At 41.5% G+C, this 22,120-nt stretch overlaps 1 protein-coding gene across 5 annotated transcripts in view; it reads left to right on the top strand.

The window, feature by feature from the left end:
- Nucleotides 1-22,120, top strand: part of dachd (dachshund d) — a 90,707-nt gene that overhangs the window by 45,921 nt on the left and 22,666 nt on the right. For 3 of the 5 annotated variants that reach the window (XM_051072289.1, XM_051072313.1, XM_051072294.1), the window contains exons 2-6: nt 1,133-1,248; nt 7,673-7,825; nt 21,042-21,213; nt 21,343-21,488; nt 21,646-21,777. In XM_051072289.1, coding sequence (XP_050928246.1) covers nt 1,133-1,248; nt 7,673-7,825; nt 21,042-21,213; nt 21,343-21,488; nt 21,646-21,777 — 719 coding nt within the window. Of the gene's footprint in view, nt 1-1,132; nt 1,249-7,672; nt 7,826-21,041; nt 21,215-21,342; nt 21,489-21,645; nt 21,778-22,120 lie in introns of all 5 variants that reach the window. The other 2 variants (XM_018702757.2, XM_051072303.1) reach the window with 1 other exon arrangement.

Consider the following 22,120-nt stretch of genomic DNA (forward strand, 5'->3'; position numbering starts at 1 on the left):
TCATTTTTATATAAAACATACCCATGTTTGTTCAGGTTTCCTCCCATAGTTACAGCACACTACAGGAACCCTTTGGTGTTTTAAAGATGGATTAAACTCAGTTCATATTGGAGAGAACTTAGTATCCTGGTTAAGCTTGAAATGGACTATTGTATGTGAAATAATGTATGAAGCCAATATGTCACCTGAGTCAAGTCACCATAATTCATCTTCGGCTGAGACATCCAGTTCCTTGTTCATAAAGAATATACCTCTATAGGATCTTGGTCCCCTCATTATATGCTCATTGCATTTTTTTTTTTTCACCCTGTAGGCTTTTCTTTGTAACTATAAGCCAGCAAAGTAGGTATTGATTGCAACTCGAAGCTGTATTAATAAGTGAATGAGTAAGATGTGTGGAAAGTCAGGGGTGTATCTGCTTTGGAGGCCTTTTCTTCTCCACAGTAAGGTGGCACAGTCATTTATCACGGCTGGATCTGTGCCCCTCGTTTGGTGTAATAAAACTCCCCCATCAGAACCGTCCAACAGGTCTGAATCACTCTGTCACACCACCTTCCAGCTAAGGCACGCATTAAATCAAGCAAGCAGAACATTTCCTAAGGCAGCCATTGCCTTTTAATTTCCTGAAGAACCTTAAAATATCATTCATTACCAGAACTACACATATTTGGTTTTTAAAAGTCTCATAAATCAATAGTGGCCTGACTGCAATAATTATAACAAGTTAACATGTAATTTCCAGGCCGAGGGCCGCGCACTGGATTTTAGCATATGCAAACGAGGCAATTCAAATAGTGTGGGGATATTAATACGGAGGAACAGGTAACGAGGTACGGGTTATGAATTATGCATCAAAAAGTGGTTGATCTTCAATAAAGGAAATGAATTCACCGTGTAATCTAATTAGTTATGGAAGTCTATTATGTTGAGCTGCAGAAAGCAACTGTCCTTGAAAAGAAATTTATTTACAGTACATGTTAGCTCTTTGGAATGGAATTGCATTCTGGAGTGCTCCAAATGTTAACACCCCCCTCCCTGCCACCACCACCGCCCACACAACCCCTCCCTCCCTCTGCCAGTCTCCTCCAAGTCTCTCACCCGCGTTCTCCTCCTTCTCTGCCTGGTGTTTCAGCTCCAGACCCGGCCGGCCTCCGAAGAGGACCCAGAGTGTGACATCACCAGAGAACCCCCACATCATGCCCCACTCAGTCCCCGGCCTCATGTCTCCTGGCATGATCCCACCCACAGGTACGGTGTGGTCTTAGTCTGTAGTGCTCTGTCGCTGTGGCTAAGGCTCTGATTCACTCTGTCTGGGTCTCTTTCTGTCTCCCTCTTTCTTACTGTCAAACACACACACACACACATACTCACACGCACATACACAAAGCCTCCCTACAAGTGGCCTCCCCGGAGCTTGTCCTCGAAATGGCAGCCAGTCCAAAGTGACACATGCACCCAACCACCAGACACCAGCCGCTCACTCGTTTACCAAAAACAGATCCTCTGCTCAACCCCCGGAAACCAAAAGGGGGAGAATAAATTGGAGTGGAGATCTTTTCTCTCAGATTATTCCAGTAGATGTTGCATTTTGCCTTGAGTGCATTCTAATTAGTGCGATTAAATCCACTCCACTGGTATATGTACATAGGCAGTAGTGATGCTAAAGCAAGCTTATCGCCACAAGAATCAACAACAACCATTTGTGCCCTAACTTACCCCTGGGCCAAGTCTTATTGCAACTAATGCTTTTGTTCTATTTGTGGCTGGCTTCATTGTGACTGCTTTGATGTTGGTGGCTGTAAGTGCTCTGATTTGCATATTTTGCTCTCCTTTTTGATATGTATTTAATGATATCGTACAGTCGAAAGGAGCTCTTTGAATGCTCACTCGGCATACGCTACACATTGTATTTAACCAACTATTAAGTGTAGTACTTTACAAAGAGATAAAACACAACAGCTGGTTTTCCATGGTGATCTTTGGTGTATAACACTTTCAACAGACTAGTAATTATCTTACCTCACACATTTTTTCCATCCAAACAGTCTGGAAGTGTTTTTTTTTTTTTCTTCCTTCAGCAAAGTGGCATATGTGAGGTGTTTGAAATTCAGTATTAAACACAGAAATGTACTGAATCCTTGTGACTCAGTATAATGGAGGCTCACAGGCTAGTGCTTTGAACTCTGGGAATAGGGTGAGGTCACTGGCTATCTGCGCTGTAGTATAGAAGGCGAACTTAAAGGCCGAAGTGAACACAGAGGAGGACAAAGATGAGAAAGACCCGTGTTATTTAGTGGAACATAAAGCAACAGAAAAGCCTTTTGATATCATCCCCTTTAAGCCCAGAGGGACTCTATGATCTTGACATTTAGTCAGGGTATTCAGGGGGCAGAGATAAAGTAATTGAGGTTTTTGGTCTTCTCATAACTGCCTTAAGCTTCCTAACTGTGGAGAGACAGAACTTTTCCATCAGTTTCTGTGCTCTAATTAAACCAGTTATTGTTTTGATGATAGTATTAAGCATTAAACGTCAAGGAAGATACAAATTTTGACAGATTAATAATCAAGTATAATTGACCACACAGAAGTTAGCATCTAAGTAGGCGACTAATTGATCTCCCTGTCATGTCCAGATGTACTGATTGATGATAAAAAACCGACATGGAGAAACTGTCTTAAATAGTTACACTATCATGTCATGTCATATTAGTTCATTTTTCAGATGAGTTAGCGCCTGCACACACAGACGGAATATGAGCCGGCGGCTTTTTCCGAGGCTTCACCAATACTCCAAGACTCCACAAAAAAGCCACTGCACATTTTAATTTGGGCTGCAGAGAAAGAGTGAAACACCCCATGAAATGTTTTGTTCACAGAAAAAAAGTCAATTCTCTCCTGGTTTTACAATGCTGGTGCTTTTCCCCCAGCCCCTTATCACTAAGGAGTGGTTGACTCTAGCTTAAATTTGGCAAGTTAAAAAAAAAAAAAAAAAATTACCTAGGCTTTGTAGGAAAGAATGAGTTTATAGAACCAGTGTGTAATTCTTCACTTCATCTTTTTCAGTGAAAAAAGTAATTTTATTTGCTGATTTCTTCATGTATCATCAGGATCAGCATTTTTTTTTTTTTTTTGGAAGATATCAGACATAGTCATTAGGCACAGACTCAAATCATATTAGATTCAAATCAACGACCATATTCAACACAGTGGAAAGATGTCTTCTTCACACTCTTAAGAGGACCAGAGAAGCCTATGTGAAACACATTGTTAACATATGTATCTTTGCCCTTGACACCAGTTCCATTTAGAAAAGGACATCTTAATATGCTTAGGGTTCCATTTAAGGAAATACCCTCATATGTGTGAGAAAGCACACGTGTGTATGTGTGAGTGTCTGAATGCGTGCATGCTTGCATTCAGGCCCGGCGGGGGTGTGGGTGTGGGGGGTTGCACTGGAGCCTTTCCAGTTGCTGATGCATTACAGGCAGATTGGCCCTCAAATCGGATTATTTGCTGTGGACTGACACCACACTGAGATGACATCTCCTTTAAAGTGGAGAGGGCCTCCACTCACACTCTGGCCACTACTTAAGCAGCAGCTTCAATATAATTCATTTATGTCCTGGATATGGCTTCAACCTTTTGAATAACACAAGAGTACTGCATTTACCATTAGAGAAATGAATGTCACCTACATCTTACCAGGGTGCATCCTGTACTTTACTGATAAAAACAATATTTTTTAATGCTAGATGGCTCTGCCTTACTGTACAAGTGTGTGGATACCAGTGCCTCAAAGAGCTGGATCTTCTTACAAGTGTAGAATGTGGAGACATATTGTAATATTTATGTTCTTTTGATGTACAATTAGCATGTCAGCTTCAAGAGTGGATCATCTAATCTGGTGCCACTTCAAGCTGCTTTAAAATAGATCCAGTTTGCACCAGGTAATAGTGTCAGTTCTTTGTGCCTTTACCCCTCCTCTGTCAGTCCGCTGCTTGTCATAAGGTTAGTGCGCTCTGTAATTGATACTAAATTTGTCATGATGTGGATAGCACAGTTCAAGTGGTGCAGTGTACCTAAGAGTCGCGTTGTTCCCAACCCCAGTTTGTCATTGCTGTGCTGCCACCAGTCCATGCATAAAATTAGGTGGCCATGCTCATTGACATGGAGTGTCTCTTCTCCACTTATCCTGCTTGCCTGATAAATAAAGTGTGTTTTCATTGTTGCCCATGGTGCAGTCCCAAACAGAGACAGAACAGAAACACAACAGATAAGCTCTGGTTATTTTTTTTTATTTTTTTTTATCACTGCTAGAGAAAGTCATAAAAGTCAGTCTTTTGTGTACTGATGTGAAGTTAATCTGATTTTAATTTAATTATACGAGTTAGTTGCGGAGGGCACAGGCATTGGGGTGTTTGTTGTAAGAATGTTCTGACATTGGCGCAGGTATGGGGCAGCTAGCATGTTAATTAATGATGAAGATCCTGACAATATGCAGAGGCATGACAGCGTTAAGCCAGTCGGCTGCTGCTTCCTTTGCATATTAATAGATCCTTCATTATTATTTAATATGACAGCTGCTCCAAGGGCTACCATCAGACCTTGTCTCTGTTATTTGCTGTTTTGTGCTCCCCATGTGACAGTGCCATGCTATTCTCTATTTGTTGAAATGTTCCCTTTTCTGTTCCCTGACTGGTGTGGCTCTCTACATGCGGCTGTGATGCGCTGTTTGTTTTGTGCTCAGGAGGATTCTGACTTGCCTGTGCGTCTATATGAGAAAAGTGTCTGAATCTAAAGGTGACTTTGAAAGAATATATGAGGCTGGATTGTTTTGTTTGCATAGTAATGAATGCAGATTAGCGCTGAGTGGGATTGGTCTTGTTGACGTTTAGACTTCTAGTGGCTTAATAGACTTGTTGCTGGGTGCCAACATCTCCCAGGCTTCCTCATTACATTCACTGTATTGAGGTGTGTGTTATGTGGATATGACAATTGATCTGGTGAAATGAAACAATTATCAGAACAAAGATTTCGATTTATGGAGAGTGTCACTTAGCCAAACATGTGGTGGAGGTCACAGCAGAATGATAAATGAAAAATGGAAAAGTGATCATATCATCTGTTTCACAATAAAACAAATCAATTGCTTATCTTTTATTTACTTAATACACATTTAATCAAAATCTGTTGCTTTCTTCTCCATGGATTAATTTACTTTATTTATCTTTTGTTTGATTTTTATTTTTATATATTTTTTTTGTAACATTTCAGCCCAGTTTGCTAAAGAAAAAGGACACACAAGCTGCAGTGCAATAAACTACCGTGTTCTCACAGCCAAAGTTAGAGAGCATCAGAGAGCACCACTGCGGCACTCCTTTGAGCGGCACCTGATTTGTGGGGGGAATTTATCACACAAACAGCCCAGAGGTGATTTCAATATTTACTCGGCAGTCTGTTCTGCATACGTCTCATTTGGAAAACAGTTGACTCTTGCCCATTATACACAAATGAAGGCTGACCTTCAGACTGGGCAGAGGCCACATTCATTATGTGGAAAAGTATCACCTTCTTATGAGGCAATGGCTTTTTTTTTTCCTTGCTCTGCCTATGCATATGGAACAGCAGCCAGGGCCCACTGCAAACGAGAGGGCCCTCGTTGACATGATGTATACTGTACGTCAATATGGTACTGATGTATTTTAAGATGCAAACAAGGCTTTAAATTATATGCACCTCCATGTCAGTGGCTCAGAGTGACTCTCGCCATCTGCCTATCAGCTGGGGATGAGAGGAGAGGGTGCCCAGGCCAGTATGTTCTTGTGTGCTTGTTTGTCAGTGTGTGCTTGTGTCTTGTGTGTGTGTGTGTGTGTGCGCATGCTCGCATGTATCTATTAAAGCCACATGTTTGATTTCTACCTCTCCTTGTACTTGTGTCTCCCCTCAACTGCATGGCTAATAGCTGCTCTTGAGTCCCATCACGAAGATGTGACAGCTTAGTGATGATAAACGCAGACATTGCCTTGTTCGGCATCAAACGTAAGGCAAACCAGCATATCATGTATAAGCAGCCTCCGTAAAAGGGCAGGTGATATACCGTATTGTGGATACGAGTGATTCCACTAATAGGTACATATCTTTTTCTTGCCATGCATCTTTGATTTTGTTGCTGGGGTTGGCGAGAAGAGTCGTGGGACTCTCCTGAGACGCACCAGGCCTAGAGGAGCTTTAGCACTATCTGTCCCTGCTGTGTGAGACCAGCCTCATGAATAAAGATTTCAGTCACGTTCAATACACCAGAACCCTGGAACTACCACAATGACAAACCAATGCTTTATGATCTCTGCAGTGTGCTCAGCATATGTATATCTATAATCTCAGACTTACTATATCAATCATATGAAGTCCGTTTTGATCGAAGTGGACGATCATGCAAAATATTGCTATTGCAGTATATATTCAGCAACGGCAATGGAAATGTGAATGATTACTTAAAATGTGATGTCAATAGTCATTTAGTCTGCTGAAGAAAATGGCAGCGTTGAGCCTGAGAAGAATCCATTTAAATTCTCAGAATATTTGGCATGTTGTCAGAAATTGATGGAAAGTCAGAAAGTGATAAGCATATTAAAGAATGTATTACAATTGTTGCATTGTATAAAACAGCAATTGTTTTATTTTGGTGCTGATGTGCCCAGTCTCGCTGCCACTTTGTAGAAGTTGAATGGTCTTTTTTGCCAGTTTCGTCATTATTTTCCTACCTCAAAGGTCATTCTTTTTACAATATAATGACATGACACTTGATTTCACACATTGCTTCCTCTTTCCTTAATCATTTCTTAAGTTAATTTTCACATATGGCCCCCTAAATCCTGAATAAACTCAAAACCATTTACAAGTATTAAATTAAAATACTTGAACCTATGGTACATTGTTTGGAGTTTTCCATTCTGCATGATGACTGGCCTTGACTCTCAGAAGAGCCCTCTCATTATGAAGCACTACAGTATATAACCATGAAGAATTTGAATACAAGTGTTAGGCATTGTTCAGGGTGATTCAGTCTGATGAATACATTAGACTGTATCATTGAAATACCTTAGCTAATAAGTTTTTTTTAACACACAGTTCTTGCTCTGTTTTTTTTCCCCCAAACATTTCACACAACCTCTTTCACTTCCTGTTTTGCTTTGTCTCTGAACCCTCCGATGTCACACTGTATCACTATGCTTCTATTATATATACACATACATTGTGTATTATAAGTTGAACACACAAAATGCTGGCATGGTGCACTATTATTTTGACTGCATCTATTCCCATTAAGGTACAAATACATCAATAGAGTGGCGAGGAGTGCCAGAGTTGGTGAAACATTCATAAAAATCATATTCTGCCACACACACAGGGATCCATCCCATCAGCATGATAACCTGCTGTGAAGATATCCCCTGTCAGAAGATGAAAAACCAAGCCGTGATCTCGTAGGCGCTTATTCCACAGTGTATAAAATTATTCATTGTTTTATTATTTCAAAATTCCTTTCCATTGTTTTTTTTTTTTTTTTTTTGCCAGGGCAGGTTTCTGAAAGGTTTTGCAGGTGCAGTGGCTCAGCCCCAGCAGACATGTAGCGGTCTGTAAGCGCTCTGTCTCCTCTGCCTCCTCTCTCCAGGCCTGACAGCAGCGGCGGCAGCAGCTGCCAACGCAGCCATCGCAGAGGCCATGAAGGTCAAGAAGATCAAGCTGGAGGCGATGAGCAGCTACCACAGCAACGCCAACCACCATGGGGCCGACGGAGAGAATGGAGACCTCAGCTCCAGCGTCGGTGAGGATGCCCTTCACACACACGCACTGTCACAAACACAAACACACCCTTACTTACATAAACAGGAGACAAATGCTTGCTGCAAACTACTGCCTGAGACACAAACACACACATTAAGGCTGATACTTATCACCATTTTAAACACAAACTGAGAGAACTCATACCTCTTCCATTACCCCACAATCATGCATTATTTTACAGTTTTTATAAAATAAATTTTAAAAAAAGTTTGAATATTTTCAGTATGATCTGGATATCAATCCGTGCTTGCATCAAGATACTGATTGAAACTAGATTTGCTGATGACAGTTTTTTAGAATTCCAAATCTTTATTTAAAATTAGTTTGTAGGAGAATTAATTTTAAGTGAGTTTCTCTAAGTTGATCAGGTTTAATTGCCAGAATACCATCAGAGCCATGGAATGCAGATTTTTTTTTAAAAAATAATACATATGTTTCATGGTCATGTGGCAAAATGTGTTTTACAAATGGGCATGTCTGCACTGTTGCTTCAGATTTACACCAAAAGGTTATCCCTTGTTCAGTGACCCACAACTTAACTTTCTACATAATTAAAACCTGTAATAGTTGCAGCTATTGATATAAAAAAAACAAAACAGATTTGCCAAAGGTAATGACAGATCTTATACAGTTTGCCCTAAAACAAAGATTTGCATGACACTGTCTCCACTATGCTGTTATAAAATACAGTGACACATTTTTTTGTTCAGTTTGTATGCATTGTAAATATTAACTTTGGTAAGGTAAGTCTTGATTCCCTTCAAGTGTTACACTGAGTGTGTTGAAAGACAGGGCAAAAAACATTCTTAATAGCTAAGTAAAACTGTGAACACAATTTCCCAAAGCTATCAGCTTTTAACAAGGTCTAATTGAATTGCTGTGAGAGCGTTGGTTTTTCACTATGTGCCATTTCAATTAATTATTAGCCCTAAAATGCAGAAGGATTTTCGTAATATCACACAGAACCACTTAGTGTATTAAAGAGAATGATAATGTATGTTAGTGCGGATTCATGAGCCCATTCCAAATTATAGACCAAATGTAATCCCTGTAGCTTTGGTTGCTAAATGGAGGTTTTGATTCACTTACAGTAATAAATGGCTCGACTCCTGAATACATTTCAACAGTAATACTTGACACCATGGAGCTTATGGTGTGCGAGATGAAAACAGGATGTGTTTCTAAGCAGATTTAACAATGCAAAATGCATAAAGTGTGAGGTCATCACTCTGAGAGAATGGAGTGTGTAAAAAAGAGAATACGAGCATACGAGGTCACGGAAATAAAGATAAATGTGAGTACCAACTGCAAGGCTGTGGCAATGGAGCTAATAAGAAACTGTTTTATCTTTTTACAATTTAAATTGTAACCTTGAGCCCACAGCCAGCCACACAGGCTCCCGGTAGAATCATAATTCTGGCAAGGGGGAGCAGCTCTAGGTGTGGGTGCATGGGCCACAGCATTAGCTCTCTGAGTGAAATATATGGCAGTGACGCCTCTCGGCCCCATCCACAATCAATTGGATTCTTTTCCTTTAATATTTACTCGCAGCGATGAGATGCTCGTCTGCATGGTGATGAACAGTCTGCCACTGGCGTTTGAAGGTGACCTGTCAGTGAGTATGGACAAATCTCTCGCTCGCAGAAATGTAGAAAATAAATCATTAGGGGCAGGCAGTCAGACAGGGGCCTCTCTCTCTCCCTCACTCTCCTCGGATTTAAATCAGCTCAGATTTATGATTTGAATTAATGCTTCGTTTGGTCAAAGGAATGGTCGCAGAGACAAATGATGTTTGGTACTGAAACCATCCTAATATTGATTACTGGGTGTCGCAGCAATCTCTTGTTTATATCAAGCACTCTCCTGTGACAGGGTGGCCACCAGGAGTCATCCTGATAATACGCTGGAGAAATATGGCCCGCTCTGCACTGCAGGGCCATGAAACACAGCTAGCAGTATGCTGTCCTCTTCATCTATTCCCAGGCTTCCACTCACATGTTTATTTTTAATGGAAGCATTTTGTAATTTCACAAAAATATGAACTGACTTAAAAGAAAGCATGATTACAAGGTTTTACATTCCAAAAGTGTTTCACTCTGGCCTGTTTTCACAAACTATTTTGGACCTTGAATACCTAATATGTCCAGCTCTCAAGCCTATTATCCAATAGCAATCTAAACTTATAAATCACTTGACTGATATAGCATGGAGTGGGCAGAAGGACAACTGTATTTGGCTGTAGCTTTGTTGGGACTGGACTGACTGTGGTTCATAGCACTGACTGGGGTATGACTTCATGGTGTTTTTAACAGGCTCAGACCACAGCTGCTCTGAGGAAATGGACCGGGGTTTTATAATCATCCAGCTTAAACTAAGACTCACACAAACGGATGTGTTTACTTACACAAATTATGTTACCAACCATGATAGGAATTGATATGATAATGAGCATGCTCGTGATAATACCACTAAGGACATAGATCCATTTAATCATAAGGAGCTACTACATAAGCCCATTGAAAAAGATCCTCCTCAGGCTAAAATACAGGTGCCTCATCTCAGTGTTTGTCTGAAGCATATCTTGTATTGTGAAGCGCTTAAAGCAAAGCACCGTGGAGACAGCCAGTGAAGGACACTCTGTTCTGTTTGTAGAGTTGGATTGCCCGTCGCTGTCTTTGTGTTGATGTAAACTGAACAGGCTAATGTTTCTCCCTTGCATTAAATATTCATCACAATTAGACCTTCCTGTTTGCATCAATGTTATTAATTATAAGGAAAAAACAGCCAGTTCGACTCTCCGCCAAAATAACCAAACATCCTGAGTGAGAGAAGAGAAGGGAAACTGGTATTTTTGTGGGAGTATATGAGGGAGAGACAGATTAAAAAAATATTGAGATGTGGTGACATAAAAATGTAAAGAGAGACAGAGTGAGAGATGTGTCGGGGTGGCTGTCTGATTTTTCCTTACAGTCTTTAGCCGGGCAGACAGAACCCTCTCAAAGCACAATGTGGATTGTTCCTGCGCCTCTCAGGAAATGCCACAATTACAGATCACAGACCAAGCAAAACACGTGTGGCGCAGGGCCTTGAGGGGGATAAACAGCCCGCCATTCCCTCCCAGTGCACTGACCCCAGCCACAACCTTCATTACTGGGAGAGAAAATATTGTCAGCTGCCCACTAACAAACACCTGCCAATTTCAAGAGAAGGAATTGCTTTTTTCAGCTGCAGAAGAAAAAATAAAGTGTTTCTTAGACCTTCAGCAAAGGAGTGGGAAGAACGGATAAGGCAGCGTTCACCCTTGTCCTTTTTTCTCTGTCTCGTTTATACTCTGTCTCACTTACTTCTCAGTGTTTCACTTTCTGTCTCTCTTTGGCCACTGGGTGCTGCCCTGCCACTCATCTGACTCCTCACCTACACAACTCTAATGGAGCTGAAATCTTGTTTGTAATTAGATATGGGAATTCCATTGTCATCAGCCAGATGATGCCACGACATGCCAACCAAACAACTCGCCAATAGACAGTACAGCAGGAAAAGGAGAAGACACAACATTGACTGCTAAACTTAAGACTTCTCTCAATATTGTAAATTGTTCCTAAACCCATAACACAACAATTAAGCTCTATAAGCAGTTACATTCTGCAGCACTGCTTCAAAACCTGAAAGCCCTTTGTCTCACATCTGTGGCTTCAGTCCAGACCGCCTGTGCCCAAAAGGGAGTGGAGAGCCACATGCTAGGCTGAAGCTGGACGGGTGGTGACAGGTACCTGGAGTGTTGCCTGACTGAGAGTTGAGAGGAAGAGGTTCTGGGTGAGATGATGAGGAAGCATCATTCTCTCTTCCCAGGGTCATCAGGCTAATTTCTGCAAGCCCCACCCTCACGCGTGCATGTTTGCGTGCGTGTATTTGTGTGTGTGTGTGTGTGTATGTGCGTACATACGTGAGAGTGTGTGTCTGTGTGTGTGTGTGTGTGTGTACATGCTTGCGTGAGAGAGAAAGAGGGGGCCTTGGCCCCTGAGAGCGCTCTGTGAGGAGACCACAGCTGTACACTCCCAGCAGCTAATTGGTCCTTATCTAGCTGTCCCATTCATCTTCATTTTTTACCAATTACTGAGCATTATCTGTGTTCTCAGTTGGGTATGGGACTTAATCCTTTTTGGTTAAGCTGGTGCTACAGCTTGCAAATTTCAAATGGAGGAAAGGGGGGGGGGGGTAATGTGGACGGGGGGGTAAGGAGGGAAAGGTGGAGGGGAAGGGGAGGTGGAGGGTGGCAGAAGTCATAGCAAAAACAAACTCTGAAACTTCCCATCATCCCTCACTGGCAGGAAACAATCAATAAACAATGACATCACACAAAGGAGAGAGGAAAAAAATGGAAGAGATCAATTATTGGCGTTATAATTCAAGTCCTTGTTTGCAAACGTTGCAGCTTCATTGATTAGGCTGGTCTTGTTGCACTCACCATTATTGACTTGTTAAAACCATATTTTCTCATCATCAGTGGTTTTGCGTTGGCGGTCACACAGATAACAACGCTTTAAGGGGCATCATTAATTATTCAAGATGTATTCATTTTAAAGCACAGCAAGTCCAAATCATCTTGTTTACTCTACAAACAATACAAGTATAGTACATTGCTCATCCAGAAGGTACATCAAGACGCTGCAATCTGGGACAGTTAGCCTTAATTTTCTGAGATCAATGCATAACTAGGCTCCTCTCTATATGGGGTCCGCGTTTGGCCATGCTGCAGAGCTGAGTGGAGTCAGCCTGGAGACCATGCACTAATTACTGGAGTGTTTACTGCTCTGCTGGATAGCATTTGTACAATTTTGGATCATATCAGTGAGTAAATGTGCTTTGCACCAGACCGATAAATAAGACATTAAGATGACAGTGTATATAAATGAAATTACAGTGGAAAAAAAAATGATAGTTATCAATTATAGAGTAAACACAAGTCTGAAATGGGTAAAATTAACAACCCCACACGTATGTATACTTACAGAACATAGAGGCATGCTTGTCAGCAGACACAGACAGTCATGCTCACAAAAGCAGGACACATATAGAGACACTGCTTCTGCACTTTGATAGGGATCTGTTTGGTCACACTCTCTGCGCCAGCTGTCAGCCTAGCTCCACTGCTGCGATTTAATTAGTCTGTTTATGTCCTTTCTAATAATAAAGCTCTCTGGGTGGAAGGACACATCCAACTAGCTAGCTGCGCGCTCCAACCTGCTAGCTGCACTAGTGCTGGTGGCCCAGCGCAACTAAATGTGGGCCATGATGGAGGATGGTGGCTACTTCCTGCTCTTCTAGACAGAACAATGGCCCTCAGGCTCAGATCTAGTATCACCCCCTACTCAATCCTAACCTTAACCATTAGGGGATAAAGCACATACTGACCTGATATGAGTGTCTAGGGGCAACTTCATCCATCTTCCTCTCTAGCTCTCTTGTGGGAGCTTTTGTCAGCCGAAGCTCTTGAGAGAGACTAGATTGTAGCCATAGGCTGAATAGAATTCATTTCATGAACATATCATAACACCTCTTTCACTGTGACAGATTATTGTCTTGTCTGACATATGCAATTACAACGTGGTTTGTTTTGATTTTCTTTATTCTGATATCAAGGCAGAACTGGACAAAATAGGGTCTGTTTAGGCTGCCAGTGTGTGGGATAAAGGGGAGTAGAGGGTGGTAAGTGAGTCAGACACTAAGCTAGACAGAGAGAAGCAGAGCAGACAGACAGCCTTCCAGCCTGAGTGAAGAGCTTGATGGGTCTCTGTCTCTCTCTTGGGCTTTAGCCCTCACCATCTCTCTATTAGTCTGCCAGGCTCATGGGAGCCAGGTGACAGATAAGTGAAGAACGACACACACATTTTAATAGACATTTCAAAAGATAAACCTGATAATGATTTCTCTTTTTAATGAAGTCTAATGTCCTCGTTCTAATTCCAGTTGCGTCGGCTGTTAAGCATCAGCGTAATACTTGAATATGCATGATTGGGAAATTGTGAGGCACACTGATGTAGCTACAAAATACACAAACGCAGACAACTGCAGAAATAGATTACAATAACTGGGGGAATTGATTAAACATTATTTCCGTAATGATCCATATCAAGTTCTATCATCTTTGAGTGGCAGCGGAGTTGCAGCGTTATAGAGAGGAGGAGACATGAGGAGAGACAACACGCTCGACAAATCTCATGTCACGGAAATATTTGTTTGATTGTCTCTTGTGGTTAGTTCACAATAGCAGGAGCAGAGCTATAAAAAACAACTGACCAGTTGAGTTGTCATCCCTCATCAACATTAGGCCTCATTCTTCATTAATTGGATAGATTAATTTGGAGCGCTTTGATGCGGGGGTGATGCATGCGTTCGGCTGTCCCCTCCTCACTATTCTCTGTCAGGTTGAATTTAGCCAGGGAAGGGGCTGACCTTTGAAAGTGAAGAGATCAACACAATTTGAAAAGACAATGTCACTTGGTGTAAATGTGATACGTGTAATAAATGACATTCAACCTTTCAGTGATGATGAGCTTTCGCAGGTTGGAGTAATGTGAAATATACACAGCGTGTAATTGCATAGATTGTAGAGCAGGTTTTCAAATACACAGCTAAGATGGTGCAGCATTAGAGCCTGGATATCATGTGCTCTCATTTTACTATGATTATGTCAAAGAGGACACATTAGCATTGAGTAATAATATTACAATGTACACAATAACAATAATGACAATACAGTGATGACAACAAGAAAATGACAGTGTCTTTTGCTGTGATTACGCTGTAAAAATTTTCCATCGCTCGACTGTGCAGTAATCAGGGGAAGAATCGAAGAGCATTTGTGTGATCGAAATAGTTGGTTCTGTTCCACAAAAGCACTCTGTTGGTTGCCTGAAACGAAAGGTGTTTCTTCTCAATTATGATATGGGAACCCTCATCCAAATAGAGCTATCAGCCATACTGAGCCCAGACATCTTCGCCATCACACAGCCGCTCCTCTGGGACCAAGATAAAGAGGGAGAGAGCAAGCAAGTTCAAACAATGTTAAGGAATTTCACAATCTCAGCATGTCCTTCACAGTGTGAACAAACAGAGGAAGGTATTTCTGGATAAATTGTGTCTAGAATCCCTAACAAAATATTCCTTCCAACAAAATAATTGAAATAACGGTAACAGAATGTTATTTTTTTTATTCAGCCTGTGTACTTAAATGTAATTAAATCCAAACTAAGTACATTCTCCGGGACTATTGTGATATAAAAATCACATTACAGTCAGATACATCACTCAGTTCACCTTGAACTCATTAGCACTGCAACTATAAACTATACACTGCGTTACCGATTTTCTCTCATGAGGCGATTGTAATGGAGGAAGTGAGAGCGCAGGAGGTAGTGATGCTAATTTTGTAATTAAAACAGGATGATCTGATGACCACATGCAAACTGATCCCCCCCCCCCCAAAGTGATATGACGACAGAGTGGGCCGTGATTGATAACACTCGTCAATATATTTCATTTCAGGAGCCTTAGTCAAATGACAACTGGTTGTCATTGACTGAAAGCAATCTTTTTAAAAGGGGAGCCTTTGCTAAGTATCAGATGAAAATGATTCCTCTGTCTGCTTGGGTGTCACTGTCTGTAGGAGCTTTATTGATTGGGCTTGAATATATTGCACCCGCAGTAGTAACAGCTGCTAGTAATATCTCTCCTCTCCTTCTGCTCTCCTCTCCTGCTCACAGCACTTCTCTGTGCCACGGCTTATTGTCAGCGATCGGATGTTGGTGCTCTCACACTGGTGTTGTGTATTTATCAAGAGTGATGTGTGACAAATGTAAAGTGAGCCTGGTTCAGACCCAAATTATAGAAGCAAACACTGTTTGCTAATGTGTCCTGAAGGCCTTGGCTGTACCGGCCACCCCCAGCCATGTGCATGATTGCGTTAACTAAACCCACCATTGTCTCCCCTGGTCTATACGCTCAGTGTTATCAAGCACAAGGATGTTGGCATTGGTTGGTAAAGGTCATTTACTGTAATGAGATTTGCCACATGCAAGCATATGGCTTGATTATTGCCCTGTTCGTTAACATTTTCAGCAAAGAGACAAATAGACAGCTAAAACGGGGGCTAGTGAGGGTGGGGCGATGGCGAAACGTGCTTAGCATTTTCTCTTCAAAGATAGGAAGAACTTTTTTCACAACAGATCTGTCACAGGGATGATTGATCTTTCAATTTCATAAGGAATGCGTGCCATTAGAGCTGAGGATTTAAATTATCCTATAAAAGTTGCCTGCCTTAGATTTTATTCACTTAAAGGACAAACACCTCTGTCTGTCTCCTTGATAATTTCTACCACATGTTACACTCCAGTGGTTTGGGTAGGAAAGCAATTATGTTACCTCATCAAACCAGAAATGTTTTCTTATCATGGTTTCTCTTACATTACGTTACATTAGGCATCTTGGCAGGAAATCTTTGCCCACCTGAATCATTGGAAAGTGTATCTCTTTATCCTGGCAAGCTAAACACATTTTGTTTGTTGATGCGAATGAGCCTGAAATGTATCCAATTATTATGCCTCTTGGAATGTAAAGCATATTGTTTGCATGTGTTTTTATGTCTGGCCGGCTCCATGTGTGCACGTACCTATACACAATTATCTACACTGCATCACTGTCTGAATGTGTACCCATATGTTTTCATGTTTACCTCTCCTTGTTACAGCGAGATGTATTCTTTTTATGTGTCTGTTTGCATGTGTGTGTGAGTGTGCCCGAACGTGAGTGTTGCAGCAGGTATTTAACAAAGGCAAGATGTTTGCTTTATTATCAACATTAACTGCATAAACACAAAAGGCTTCAAAGTTTCATTCAATGACACTGAGGGGCTGTGGGTGGCTACATCAAAGCTCAATACCTTCCTCTCTCCCCCCATTTTAATGAGAAACAGGACTCACCAGCCTTGACTGAACCTGCCATCTGTGTGTGTCTGTTTTTTCTTGTGTGTGCGTGTGAGAGCAGTTGTGTTTCTGTGTATATGTAAGCATGCACTTGCATTGTATAAAGTGGCACCACGATGCCAGACAGCATATTTACGGAGGCTGCGTCTTTATGTTTGATCTAATGGCTGTAAGGCTCCCTCCAGCTCACATGGCAGGGCTTCTGATTTTGGAGATTTAACAGTTATAGTAAAGATGAATAGCTGATTAGTGCTACGGAGAAACCTCTAAATGTCTTGCTGCATGACAGACACTTTTTCATGAGCCATTCATTTCCTTTTAGGACTGGTGTGCAAACCCTTGATACGACCACAACAAAGACTCCATGTGTGTGCACCACTGTCTCACCTTTGTTGGAGAAATACATACACGACATGGGGGTATTTTACAAGCGCAATTAGGAGGAAAACTGAGATTGTTTTGCAGCAGCAGACTGCATATGCATTGTGCACCAAGTCAGTCCATTTAACTGCCTGACTGGAATGGTCGTGTTCAGTTTGACAGATCAGAAGAGGAAAATATATCTCAACACTATGAAAACCAAAGGCTTAGCAGTAAGCAAATCAGCCTTTTGTCTTGTTCAATTCAAATCAAAGGATAACCAGGAATGTTTGTTTGACAACAGCATTTACAATGCATTGTTCTGAGGCCCAGAGCCTCCCAAACAAAGACAGATAGGCTTTAAACTAGTCATTTAATTAGCACCGGATCCACAGCTTTGGCTGCGCCAACCAATTATACATTCCTGAGGCATGTGCAGGTCCTATTTCACGGGAGCGAGAGGCAGATCCTCTCCAGCCCTGTCTCTTACAGTACATCTCTCCCCTTCCATTTAAGAGAAGGTAAATAGCCCAGACAGACAGCTTCATTAGCCAGCGTCTGAAGAGCGCGGGGCCGATTGTCGCTTAAATAGTGCGCTTTTACTGCAGGCCCAGCCGGCGACCTCCGATCAATTACAGCTGACATTATTGTTTGTCGGGAGCTTTTTTCCTGGACAGAGGGAGTAAAAAACGAGATCAGGCCTGAGCTTTGGCTGGAAATGTAATCTTCCCCCTCTCTTTGGTTCTTTCGCTCCACAAACAATAAATCATTCAGTTGAAGAGATAATAAAGTGCCAAGTAGGAGCTAGTTTAATTTTTGTCAGGGGAAATCTGTCCACAACAGACTTAAGGGTAAGGGGCTGGCTGCTACCTCTGTACCATTTTCAATGACAATGGCTTAGTTCCTTTTTTCCTTATTTTCCTCTGTAGGGTTAGATGGCCACAGAGGCTGAAGTCCTGTTTAGATGAAGATTAACTGCAGCGCAAATCACTGTAGGTTATCATATCTGTCATCAAAATAAATTACTGCTCTCTCTTTAATCATTTTAAAACATTCAACATTCAATCTTTTTTTTTTTTTTTTTTTTTTTCAGTGTGATTCTTTTAAGTATCGGACCAACCGTCAGCCATACAGTTTGGTCCTGATGTAACAGCTTTTTAATCATGTTGTTACCAAGGGCTGTTTTAATTCGTTCAATTCATCCTCTGTGATTCAGATCTTTGCTTATCCATGCGTGAACTCCCAAGCACTGCACGACATAATAGCTGAGCTGTTTATATTGGTATTAAGTGATTTGTAGTTTTAATGATGGTAAATAGGAGTTCACCTTTGCAGGTCCCTCAGGCTTACTTCAGGTAAATTACTCCAAATGTATTGTTTATGCCCTTCAGGAGCGAGGTGAGCGTGTGGGAATTCACCTCTCATCAGGTCTGAGCTTCTGTATCAGAGATAAACAGAAACTGACAAATATGTTTCTGAGTGTTTGCCCACTGGAATACCTACACAATATCCAAGTGAATAATAAGTCTGACTGATGTTTGTTGATTCTGTTTTGAGGAAGGAAATACACAAAAATGGCTGCATATTATTACTGAGTTAAAGATTGTTCAGGATGGGGTACTTTTTAATCCTTTCATTTAACAAGATTGAATCAAGCAAATGGGAAGAAATTGCATATGAATGAAACAAAAACACTTAACTGTCTTGCAAAAATGCCAGATTTGTTGAATAAACCAATATCCTCCTCACCTGGCTCCTTTCAGCGACAAATAAAGGGATTTGGTCGACCCTTGTTGGTCTGTGGCACATTCCCCTACAGTGTCCTGAATGGGCCTTTATGGGAGAAACACCGCTTTAGGATGGGGTGACATGAAAGGGGCTGGACAGGCACTGAAAGCGAGACTAATACCCACTGGAGGGAACAGAGGTCCAGTGTTTCCCCACCAGGCTGTCTTTCAGGTGGAGACTCATCACTGAAATTCATATACCATCAAGTACAAGCTATAACAAAGGAACCAAGTAGAGGAATGTGATTTCCAGAGTTGACTTGTGCTTTTTTTTTTTTTAGGTGATTCCCTGCCTTTACTTTTCACACTTTATTGAGTTGGTGAAAATTTGTCTGCTTAAGTCCATGTGTCTACATGCGTGTAGCTGTATTTGATTGGGTGTAATGTATCCACCTCAAAGGCAGAATAAGTCTCTTCACTCTGGCCCTTGAGTGGCCTTGAAAGGCTGATAGGTAGCCTAGACCTCTTCATGTTGTCCTACAGTAAGTACCCCCGCAATCAGGCCCTCTGTGGTGTTTTTTAATTGAGCTTAGCCTGCTGAGTAGTAATTGATTCAGTCTGAGCTACAGCAGAGGCGCTGATACAAGGTGCTGCTTGGCTTCCGCCTTTCTTTAATCTCCCCTGCTTTATATTGTTTGGGAATACTCGCCACTGAGAAACTGCATGCCATCTTTCTTATGGAAATCAATGCTTCTTTTGGAAGGAGGGGAATGACAGAGAGGAGTACTTCTCATGTCCTTTCATTTTCAACCAGTGTCCTTCTCTTTAGAGGCTTCGCCATGCAGATCTCCTTGCCCTTTGGCTACTGATGTTTTGTCAGAAAAAAAGAGTGGAGTTGTTTTGTGGATCAGCTTTCTGTAGTGCAGTACCCCCCCCCCCCCCCCTTCTTTCACGCAGCTTTTTACCTTGAACCGGGCTGCCAAGAAAGAGAGAAAAAAAGGAGTGAAAAATCAACAGAGAGGCTCAATCAGATCCAATAGTGTCTATGAGGTTTTCTTTAAAGCATTTGAGGAAAAGCATCTGAGTGGTGGAGGAATGAGACCAAACTGTTCCCAGTCACTTTTGATCCTGCCAGTTCAAAGTCCCCATAGAGCAGAGGGGGAGGGAGGGGGGTGCCTTGGTTGGGGGGGCTACAGACACCTAGCTTTGACCTTCTGTCTGCGCTCATGTCCTTTGAAAGTTGGCTTGTTTTCATTAAACCATTCACAGTGCAGGGCCACAGTTTGACTAACTACTAACCCCCTATGGTATCTTTATTAGACATTCTTTACATTTTCAGACTACTAATGTCTTCAGTTTTCCCAATTAGGCGTCTATTGCCAGACAGCAATTGAATAATTTAAAACATTTGTAAGATATCTCTGATGTTGTAATGGAATAATTTGTGTGAATATAAAAGAGAAAGAAATGAAAATCCCATTATTGTGTGAGCTGAAAGTGACTCTTTTTGGTCTCGCTCTGTTCTTTTTCCTTCTCTCTGGTCTGGAATATAGGCTGCTATAATTAGCCTAAAGTCATTGCCATACAGTAGTCTGACGGTACTTGTTTGTCATTAGCACATTTAACTAGTCATTTGGGTAATGGCTTTCAAGATTGCCTTTGTTTTTACTGTGATATTTTTTATATGTAAATATTGAGACAATTTCCATAATGTGCCCTTTTTATTCATCATAGAATAATTGATGCAACTTTACTGCTGTGTAAACTTTGGTCTTTGAATGACTGTGTATATAGTTATCATCCCCGTTTTCTTTATTATTATTGCAGTAGAATCTATTATTAACATATATTGTAAAACATTTATGTGTATTATGTTAACATGGAAGAATACCCAAGAAGCAATTAATTTGAATTATTCAATTTTTTTTCCTGATGGATTGCAGTGTAAAGCTTTAGTGTTATTGGACACCAATTTTAAAGGGTATCTCAGTGGTGGAAATTACTGATTACGGAATTAACAGCAGCAGGTTTTGAGTTTTCGGACAGAGCCTCAGAAGTTTCCCCTGTGATTATATATCACTCATAATATGCATCATTGAGTAACCAACGACCTCTTCATGTGTCTCAGGTCTGGAACTCCCCTTCATGATGATGCCACACCCCCTGATCCCAGTCAGCCTGCCCCCAGCCTCTGTCACCATGGCAATGAGCCAGATGAACCACCTCAGCACCATTGCAAACATGGCCGCTGCAGCACAGGGCCAGAGCCTGCCCTCCAGAATGGTCACTTCTGTTATAAAGGTAAATTTTAAAACAGGAAAACAGCAACAACATAATACTAAACAGTTCAAACAGAACCTGCTCTTCCCTGTGGTGTAATGTTTCAGTCTGTACTGGATATTTATTTTGGGTGTGTTTTTGTGGCTGCTGGGGTTGCAGGAACGTATGCCGGACAGTCCCTCTCCTGCTCCTTCCTTAGAAGACAACAGGAGGCCAGGCAGTCACCCATCGTCCCACCGCAGCAGCAGTGTGTCCAGCTCGCCAGCCCACACAGAAAGCTCCTCAGACAGGATACGTACGTTTCTGCATTGCCTCACCACGCAGTTAGTCACACAGAATAAAAAACCAAACACGCTGTGCAAAATGTTGTTGTATTGGCTAATTTACAACGAAGAAGAATCGAAATATATCTTCTTAGTAATGTCACTCCTGTTTTGTTGTCCTCTCTCCAGCGGTGCACCACAATGGCCTGTCCATGAACCAAGCCCTGCTAGGCCTGTCCCCCAACATTCCACCTGGACCTAAAGAGGGAGACCTGGCCCATGACATGAGCCATGAAGTAAAGAGGATGCATGCTGACAAAGGTGAGTCAAGTCTTTTTTTGGGAAAAAAAAAAAAAAAAAGTTTGATAGAGTGGTGTAGTCTACAAAATACATTCAGTGTAACTCACAATATACTACATTTTAAGTTGGGGACTGATAATTTAGCTTTTTGTTCCTTCAAATCAATTTTCCCAATTAATGAAAAAGTCAGACCCAAGTGACTGACTATTATGTTCATGCAGCACTGGACAGGGTCTATTAAATGTGCCTATGATATAAGATGTAATTCTGGGAATAAAGTCTTATAACAAAGGCCAATACTCAGAGTGTAAGGAGAGCAGAGCAAGTCTGTAAATCTGAAGAAAAATCTTAACGCCACTGTCTG

Source organism: Lates calcarifer, linkage group LG1 (genome assembly GCF_001640805.2).
Source record: "Lates calcarifer isolate ASB-BC8 linkage group LG1, TLL_Latcal_v3, whole genome shotgun sequence".
Taxonomy (NCBI): domain Eukaryota; kingdom Metazoa; phylum Chordata; class Actinopteri; family Centropomidae; genus Lates; species Lates calcarifer.